This window comes from Girardinichthys multiradiatus, chromosome 6, assembly GCF_021462225.1.
Source record: "Girardinichthys multiradiatus isolate DD_20200921_A chromosome 6, DD_fGirMul_XY1, whole genome shotgun sequence".
Lineage (NCBI taxonomy): Eukaryota > Metazoa > Chordata > Actinopteri > Cyprinodontiformes > Goodeidae > Girardinichthys > Girardinichthys multiradiatus.
This window is the reverse complement of record NC_061799.1, coordinates 6,019,497-6,029,126: the sequence shown is the minus strand read 5'-3', so window position 1 is coordinate 6,029,126 and position 9,630 is coordinate 6,019,497. Positions and strand designations below refer to the sequence as shown.

The 9,630-nt window shown below is 40.1% G+C and overlaps 1 protein-coding gene across 2 annotated transcripts; it reads right to left on the bottom strand.

The window, feature by feature from the left end:
* Positions 1-595: 595 nt before the first annotated feature.
* Positions 596-8,209, bottom strand: gfi1aa (growth factor independent 1A transcription repressor a). Of its 2 annotated transcripts, XM_047367568.1 has the most exons (7): positions 8,080-8,209; positions 6,512-6,693; positions 6,185-6,391; positions 5,265-5,668; positions 4,909-5,046; positions 1,089-1,254; positions 596-998 (listed from the first exon to the last, which is right to left on the bottom strand). In XM_047367568.1, the coding sequence occupies exons 2-7, from the start codon at positions 6,621-6,623 to the stop codon at positions 820-822; spliced, it is 1,206 nt and encodes a 401-aa protein (XP_047223524.1). In that variant the 5' UTR covers positions 6,624-6,693; positions 8,080-8,209; the 3' UTR covers positions 596-819. The 2 variants fall into 2 exon arrangements, with proteins under 2 accessions (XP_047223524.1, XP_047223525.1); XM_047367569.1 differs by lacking the exon at positions 8,080-8,209 and having other exon boundaries at positions 6,185-6,388; positions 6,512-6,817.
* Between the last annotated feature and the right edge of the window lie 1,421 nt (positions 8,210-9,630).

The following is a 9,630-nucleotide window of genomic DNA, read 5'->3' as shown; positions in this document are numbered from 1 at the left end:
CTTAAGACACATTTTGGCCCATTTTTGAGCCATTCAGGGGTGGACACACTGCTCTGCTTTTAGTTAAGCTTCAGGTTCTGTTTAACTTATTTCTAAATTCTACAGCTCAGGTAGTAATAAAGCCTGAGAACCATCAGGTATAGTAGAGAGTAACAAATCAATTTTTTTTGTAATTGCAGTGGTACTGATGATCAAGCGGACACTGGTTGTTTTGAAAAATCTGAACCATCTGTCTGCTTCAAATGTTCCTGATGGAGCAGGAGGAAATGCATGGGAACTGACATGGAACAGGAAGTGTGTGGCCTTTCCCAAGGCTTATTTATTTGTTTACTTCAATTACCTTCTTTGTTGTGTCAGCCATGCATCCAGGTGCTTGGCTGTAATTTGTTTCAGGGGTACATCATAGGGAGGCCCAAGTCCCTATTGACTGTAAAGGCCAATAAAACAAAACTTTTGGGGGTTACAGATGACATAATTTTTTTAATCTTCTTTTATGTTTGTGTCACCCTGACAGAATGGCACCCTGGGTTGTGAGCCACATTGCCCATATTAAAAATTGCCACTATGGAACTGGAGGGAAAAAATATCCAAATGACATCTTTAAGTTAATATTTAATCCCTGTTTGTATAACAAATAAAATAAATTTTAAACAGCTAATACAAATATTCAATCTTGGAAATTTATCATTTACTTTCTTATAATAATGTAAAAACAAATGATAAATATCAGTTAAATAGTACGAAAAAACAGCAGGTCAATGCAGAAAACTAAAACACTGGCCTATGCACAGTAAAAGGGCGGAATTTAAGGAAATCTGCTCATTTCAGTCCATGCTGTGTCTCCTTGTGCCTTCTCAGGTCCACCTTCCTTTGGAAACCTTTGCCGCACAGGTCGCACCCGAACGGCTTAAAGCCTGTGTGCTTCCTGCTGTGAGTGATCAGGTTGGAGCTCTGACTGAACGCCTTCCCACACACCTGGCACTTGTGCGGCTTCTCACCTGCAACCAGAACAAATAGTTGAAGTAATCAGTCATGTTGGAAGAAGGAAATGAATCCCTTATTTCAAGCTTAAGGTGCATCTCTTTCACCTGTGTGGATAAAAGTGTGCTTTTTCATGTCCGACTTTTGGTGGAACCTCTTCCCGCAGTACTGACACGGATAGGGCCGTGTGTCTGAGTGGATGAGGAGGTGTGTGGAGAGTGTGGACGAACGCTTAAAGCTCTTCCCACAGATTTTACAGCTAAAGCTCCTTTCCTGTTCAAGGAATCATGACATCAAACACAAAAAAATAGTTATAATATTCATGATATAAGCTTTTAGTTTTGGTGACTCACCAAAACATTATCAACTTTCTGAAGGCATTATACAGGTGAATCTCAATAAATTTATATCAATTGACAAATTAAAGCATCTCAGTAATTCCATCAAAAATTGAAACTCATTGATTCATTACACACAGAGTGGTATAGTTTGTGTATTGATTTCTGGTATTTTTGATGAATATGGCTTACAGCTAAGATCAATAAAATTTGGTTTTAATCCAAAAGTCATATGTTATGGCACACTGCTAACCTATCAAAGTAAGCCATAAAAGGTCTTAGCGAAGTATTGAGCCATAATAATTTAAAGTTGAGTGGAAGGACAAACTGGTAGAAAACTATCCAGAAGCAACAAAGATAACTGCCATCTTGAAAGGATGGTAAAGCTAAACTCCTTCAAGAGTTGAGGCAGATTCACAAGCTGTGGACTGCACCTGTAGCCAGAGCTTCAAGAGCCACTCTGCACAGACGTATCCAGGACATGGACTACAACTGTTGCATTCTTTGTGTTCAGTCACTCCTGTTGCTCAGTGGTCCAAAGTCTTCTTTTCAGATGAAAGTGAATTTTGTATTTCGTGTGGAAATCAAGGTCAGAGTCTGGAGGAAGAGTGAAGAGAGGCGTAATCCAAGCTGCTTGAAGTCCAGAGTGAAGTTTCCAATCAGTTGAAGAGTTGGCCTAGTCTGACATGTAATGTCCATATACTGTACAGTACATGGACATACCTCTTAATGAGGTTCTGTATTAAAAATCATTCTCGTCAGTCCAGTATATGATTCAAATATTCTCATAAAATGAGTTTGGGTTTTTATTAACTATAAGCCATAATCATTCAAATTAACAGTAAAAAAAAAGCTTGAAATATGCCAATATGTGTGTGTAATGGATTTATATAAAATGAGACAGCATTGGAGATAACTGTAGAATCTGATCTGTTTGGACTGTTTTGATCCAGTTGCGCTTCCTGAGTTATCAGAAATATTAGCTTCATCTAAACCTTCAACTTGTATGTTAGACCCAATCCCAACCAAATTATTTAAGGAAGTGTTCCCTCTGATTACCAGCCCCATTTTAGGTATGATTAATTTATCCTTAGTAAATGGATATGTACCACAGGCTTTTAAGGTAGCTGTAATTAAACCTTTACTTAGAAACCTTTGCTTGATCGAGATGACTTGAAAAATTACAGACCTATATCCAATCTTCCGTTCTTATCTAAAATTCTTGAGAAAATTGTTGCTAATCAAATGTATGAGCATTTACACAGCAATGACCTGTTTGAAGAGTTTCAGTCAGGTTTCAGAGATCATCATAGCACTGAAACAGCTCTGCTGAAAGTCACTAATGGTATTCTTATGGCCTCAGATAATGGACTTGTGTCTGTTCTGGTTCTGTTAGATCTCAGTGCTGCATTTGATACAGTCGACCATAATATTCTCTTAAAAAGGCTGGAATATGGTGTAGGGATCAGGGGAACAGCGCTAGGCTGGTTTAAATCTTATCTGTCTGACAGATTCCAGTTTGTTTATGTAAATGATAAATCATCTTTAAACTCCAGGGTTAATTGTGGAGTACCACAGGGTTCAGTACTTGGACCAATTCTCTTCACTATATATATATTTATCCAATAGGTAAAATTATCAGGCAGCATGGGATACATTTTTACTGTTACGCTGATGATACTCAGCTTTACTTATCCATAAATCCTGATGAGCCCAACCAGTTAGATAGACTACAGGCATGTCTTGAAGATATAAAAACTTGGATGACTTTAAATTTTCTGCTTCTAAATTCAGACAAGACAGAAATTGTCGTCTTTGGACCGGAGTCTTTCAAAAAGAAAATGCTTAGTCAATCACTTAACCTGGATAGCATTAAATTGACCTCCGGAAATAAAGTAAAAAACCTTGTTACTTTTGACCAGGACATGTCATTTAAATCCTATATTAAACAAGTTTCTAGGATTTCCTTCTTTCACCTCCGGAACATTGCCAAAATTAGAAATATCCTGTCCAGGAGTGACGCTGAAAAACTAGTCCATGCATTTGTTACTTCAAGGCTGGACTATTGTAATTCTTTACTATCAGGATGTCCAGAAAATGCAGTTAAAAGCCTTCAGCTGATTCAAAATGCTGCAGCTAGAGTTCTGATGAAAATTACAAAGAGAGATCGTATTTCTCCTATTTTAGCTTCCCTTCATTGGCTCCCTGTTAAATCCAGAATAGAATTTAAAACTTTCCTCCTCACATATAAAGCCCTTAATGATCTAGCTCCATCATACATCAGAGATCTGATTGTTCCATATGTTCCTAACAAAGCACTTCGTTCTCAGACTGCAGATTCACTGGTGGTTCCTAGAGTCTCTAGAAGTAGAATGGGAGGCAGATCTTTTAGTTATCAAGCTCCTCTCTTGTGGAACCAGATCCCAGATTTAGTCCATGAGGCAGACACCCTGTCTACTTTTAAGGCTAGGCTTAAAACTTTTCTTTTTGATAAAGCTTATAGTTAGTGGCTTAGGTTATCCTGAGCTATCTCTGTAGTTATGCTGCTATAGGCTTAGACTGCTGGAGGACAAAATGACCACTTTCACTCTCTCTCCTACATTCTCCTACTACTTTCCCATTTTGCATTATTTGCTGTCGTTTCAGCTGTTAAAAAACAGAGAGAGCACATAAAGTTATTTTATTAGAAGCTACTCTTGGTCTGGATCTGTGTTTAGCTGTGGCACCTTCGTGGAGGGGGCATAGGCTAAGCTGCTGCTGCCAACAGCTTAATTTTCTCCTTCTATAGATGATATACTTGGCCCCGTCTTTCAGTGTTTAACCTTGTCTCTCTTCTAGACGAAGCTATTAGCTGAGTGTCTTCTGTGACTAACTGTATGTGCTTTCTTTCATACTCTATGAAAACTGGCTCAAAGCTTGTCTGTTTAACTGTCTTTCTGTCCTAAATGAAGCCACTAAAGGAGCTACTGGTGCCTTTAACGGATTACTTTTCTTTCCCATAAAAAGTACAACTGGATCAGTGCTTCTGTGTTCTCTTTGTGTCTCTGCTCTGTTCTCTCAAACCCCCTGTTGGTCGTGGCAGATGGCCGCTCACACTGAGCCTGGTTCTGTTGGAGGTTTCTTCCTGTTAAAAGGGAGTTTTTCCTCTCCACTGTCGCTACATGCTCATCCAGGAGGAGTGAATGCTACAAATCTCTGACTCGATGCAAACTGCGGGGTTTCCTTAGATAGAAAAACTTTTTAACCAATTTGAATAATGAACTGAACTTGACTGCATTGTTTGATAAATGGGATAAATTAGATTGTGTGTACTTGACTTGAAATCCGTGTATTTCGATTGAACTGAGTTTTGTAAAGTGCTTTGAGACAACATTTATTGTAAATTGTCGCTATAATAATAAACTGAATAAAATTGAGTTGCAATACTTGAATAACTGAAACAAATTAACTTTTTGATCATATTCTAGCCCCACCTAAAGTTTTTGGTAACTAAAATCCTTTACGGCCTTTTGCAAAGTCTAGCCTTGCAGGCCTATTAAAGCCTCTGAGCAACGTCTTGTTGTGGATCTTTTCAGTATGAGGCTGGTACCTGTGAGTGAACCGCTCGGTGCTGATCCAGGCTCACTGCGTGTCCGAAGGTTTTCCCGCAGATCCCGCACTCAAACGGCCTTGTCCCGCTGTGTGAGCGCCGAACATGAACCTCCAGGCCATGAGGCGTGGAGAAAACCTTTGGAAAAACATACAATACAGAACAAATAGAATACAATACCATAATATAGAATAAATAAAATACAATAAAATAGAAATATATGGAAAATAATATAATAAATTAACATATCTTTGAACGGAAAAGTATGGGAATAATTAGAAACTTTAAGAAAATTGCTCATCTCAAATTAAATTTGGATTTCCCAATATGTCAGTGAAACTGAAACAAACTGCTACCTTGCAGCATTTGATGCACTTATACGATCCGTTTTCCTCGAGGTTAGAGTGCATAAAATCATCCTCAGATTTGATTTCCTTCTTCTTGGCCTTTGCGTACAACTCCCCGCCGTCCCGCATCCTGTAGATCCCGCGGGCCGCGCACGGGGAATACTCCTGGTAACACCCGGTCCCGAGGCCCCGCTGCGCGTAAACCCGCTCACTGCCGCCGCCGTGCTCTGTCCCGTAGATGCCCGCTGCGGGTGAGCGGGACCCCGCGTGGGCCCGGAGGTGCGGTTGGCGCTGATAAGGCCCCTGAGCCAGATGCCTCAGATCTGAGCGAGAGTAAGCCGACCAGGAGTAAGGAAGGAGCGGGATGTTGAAGGGGGCGTCTTCCGCTGTGGGTGTGGGAGATTTCTCGGAGTCTGAGGAGGATCATTTTGGAAATCATGTTTCAATACTAGCATGCGACTGCCTAACATCCAAGCATTGCGTAACGATGAAAACACAGAACAACAGAAAATGGCTTTAAGAGACTCGTGACATTTACCACCATCAAAAATATGCAAGAATCAGACTAAGTAAAAAAAAATGTTAAATGACTTTGATCCAAATATTATCACCATCATGTTCATGAGTGTCTTGGGTCAATAATCAGTATTAATCAGTTTGTTTCATCATTTCTCCCTCGTTTTTAAAACAAATCTATATCAAAAAACTAATTCTTCAAGCTTGGACATTATTTCAAATATGCTGCATAATAATAAAAATAATAATAATACATTATTTTTATTATTATTATTACAGATAACGTAACCAAAACAATGAATATGAACGAAAAGAATTAGAAAGATTTGCTAAAAAGCTAATTCCCCGTCGGAAGAAATAGCTTTAACAAACTTTGCCAAACTTTTCACTGGATGAAGCAGGTTCGTGCAAACCTGGTGAGGAGGAAGGAGACGGTGGACGCCAGAAATCACAGTCGGAGGACCGTTCGCACACGCTGCCTCCACAGCTCAGCGGGGAGCTGGAGGACAGCGACCCCCGGGACCGCCGGCTCGATCCGGGGGACTCTCTGTCAGCGCCGGCGCTCAAGTTTTCCTCGGGTTCCAGTTTGGATGCAAACTCCCCCTGAGATCTGTTTGCTGCTGACAGCACAGGAAATGTATCATTTATTTAGTTTTAATAATTTCGTTGAAAAACAAACAAACAAAAAACTCGCCCCTGTACTCCAGTTCCCGGTGGTAATTACCCACATATGTACCCACCTGCGCATACGTGTGCCAGAATAGTGTCCAGTCTGGTGTAGTCATCGTCCAGGTAGCGGGGCTGGTGATAGCTGTGGGCCCTCTTGCTCTTAACCAGGAAGGACCTCGGCATGTTGCTGGACTCAGAAACTCCTCGGGTCTAAATTACTGCTCTCTCCCCCTGAGCTGCTCTGACCGTTTCTCTGGACAGATTACAACACAACTACTTTTCAAGCGAGACGGCGTTGGGATTTTTGGCTGACCATTACGCATGCGCAAACAAGCCGTATCGTTCACCAGGTGTCGCCGCGGGCACGTTGCCAAAAGCGTGGCCAGACCCCCCAATAGATCCTGTTGGACACCGGAGGATTAGATTAGCAATAGCTTATGATGTTTTTGGTCATCTGTATTACTCTCCAAGAGTGATAACTTGGATATAAACTTCCTGAGTGCGTTTCATTTTGTGCGTTTTAATTAGTGAAGTAAAACAGACAAAATATGTTTAGAATGAATCTTAATTTTAGAGTTTTAAACAAAAGTCAGACTGAGATTGGATGTCCTAGACATGCATTTAAGAGAGGAAATCACATGCTCAGATGAGGTGCAAAATTATTTGTCTTGTATGCTACTTTCTTCCTGTACAGTGCCCCTTTTTGAATGTCCACTCACACGTGGCAACGCCATTAAAAAAACCACGATTAGATATTTAGGTTAAAATATTAGCAGATCTTCAATATTTTATGGACATTTATGGGAAGGATTTCAAAACTTTTGGGGATCTACTCCCCTAGAGGATCTAATTGGCTGATTTTTATGACAGTACTTGAAAACAAGACCTTACAGGTTATCAGGGTGTTTAAAACAACCAAAGCAGAATCAAGATGTGTGTTAATCAGACCTAATATGCCTAAACAAAACTCCTTAACATCTGAATATTTTAGTGTAGCACCAAAAGATTATTATTGGGCCCCATTTTAATAAACTCCCTAGAAGTGCCCCTAACTAAAAACAGTCCTCTTTTAAGACACTTATTGGATAATTATAAATTCATTAAATGTTTTTGTTATAGCTGTTCAGCTGGGCTCGGTTCTGATGGATAACGACCTGATTGTTTGCCTGGTTGAAAAGTGATCCTGTTAATGAGACGCACAACAGCCTGGTAGTGGGGAGAGCAGGTATCACCTTACAGTTACACTGCTTCAGCTTACCTGCACTGACTTCAGCCTTATTGTTTTACATCATTAAAGTCTTCGCTGCCTTACCACCCCAGGCTGAGGCCCAGTTGGGCTACCCATGGAACAAGAAGGAAGGTATGAATGTGATCAGTGCCATATAGAATGGTAAGGAAAGGTTAAATCACATATAGGCAACACGTTTTCAGCAGAAATCTGTCAAGCTCTGTGAATGCAAATCATTGCAATGGTTCTGGAACCTGTTTAAGGTCAGTTAAAAGAAGCAAAGCAACATCAATTCTTTTTTAGCTTGTTCTGGGAACAGAGTTTGTTTGCAGCAGCTGCAGCAATTTAGAGAACTGCAATCAGAAGGTAGATAGGCGAGGCATGAAGCTGAAACACATGTCTCATACTCACAGAGCCGTGATACTGCAGGTACCATGTCCCAGCTCTGAGAACACACTATGTCCTAGTGTGTATGAGCGTCCAAATGCTCCCTAAAACTGCAGAACGTCACCACAAACAGCTTCTTCTGAAATAACCACACTACTATGTCTTTGACACTTTATTACTATCTCTCTCTCACACACACACACAGTTTCATGTTTTCCCCCTCCCCACAGAAATAATTTTTCCTGTTAGTCACCCATGACAGAAACACGAAAACACTGATTCATGTTTTGATAAAGTAGTCTAGCAGAGCTCGAATCATTCTCTATTTGCATTGAACTTAAATAAATTATGTTGCCTTTTAAAACTGGACTTCCTTCTCCATTGAGGGGTTTGGATTGCCTAATTTACACCTCAAGCTCAAAACCAGGTTTATTGTGTTTTACAAATAAATTTGCCTTTCATTTAACCTTTTTTCAAACTGATTACTGTTTTTCAGCCCACTTAAAAAACAACTTAAATTTGAAGGTTTTAATAGAGAAAAGCGTTAAAAGAAATAACTATATAACTCTTTGCCTGCATTAGAATTTTATGGCCAAACTCTCACCTCCCCTTCCTCTAATGAGAGGACATGGTCACACGTTCTGATCACAAAGTATTTTTCTCAGAAGGTAAACAAGACAAAAAGCTGTAAATGCCACCTTCATAATTTCTTCCAATTTTGCAAACCCCTCATAAAATATGTTTAATTATGCATTAAATGACTATTAAGACCAGATGTAAATGCCAGACTCTATGTTTTAATCTGAACATGGGCAGTGCAATGTGACATGTTAGTCTCAGGGTTACATACTGACTCAGAACAGGAAACCAAAGGCAGAGTCGATAGGACGCTATCAGTGCTGCCACAGCCTTCTCACTTGCGTCCCCTTCACCTCCCCTCCCTCCCCCAGCCTCCACCACAGGCCTGATTCTTGATCTTTGACTATTAAAGCGAGTATGTGATTGAAGCAGAGGCCCAGTGTGTGCAGTGGTGGTATGACTTTCCTTTTTTTTATAAATGCTTTCCCTTTTTGTTGCAGCTGTCTACCTCTGTCAAAGGTCATAGAGATCATGCACGCTCAGGGTTAAATAAAGCCATCTGTACTGAGCAAAGCCATGAGGTTATTTTCTCAGGCTCAACCTCAAACCCCTTTTTGGCCCTTGAGACAGTGCGGGGGGACTCCTAGTAATTTTTAGATACACCTGAGGCTGCAGCGTTTGCACCACATGTATGTGAATGTTTACAAGGAGCAGAGAGCACAGCAGCCCATCAGCTGATGTCTTGATTTTCATTTAAAGCATCAGTAGCAATCTTGCCTGCACCTGCATGTACAGGATACAATATCTCTCGAACATAAATACGCCCTGAACATCTTCACATTTTTAATGGCTATTTAAATGATGACAAACTTCAGTGTCTTTTATTGAAATTGTTTGTCATAAACCAACAACAAAGTGGTACTAAATTGTGAAGGGAAATGAAAACAATGCATGGATTTTTAAACATTTACAAAAAAAAAACAATATAAAAGATGA

Bases quoted from the DNA above. Each gene is read 5' to 3' on its own strand.
- gfi1aa (XM_047367568.1), bottom strand. From the start codon at position 6,623: ATGCCGAGGTCCTTCCTGGTTAAGAGCAAGAGGGCCCACAGCTATCAC. The intron at 6,392-6,511 runs GTGGGTACATAT...CTGTGCTGTCAG, and splicing joins TCTGGCACACGTATGCGCAG to CAGCAAACAGATCTCAGGGG. The intron at 1,255-4,908 runs GTACCAGCCTCA...TTCCTTGAACAG, and splicing joins ACCGAGCGGTTCACTCACAG to GAAAGGAGCTTTAGCTGTAA.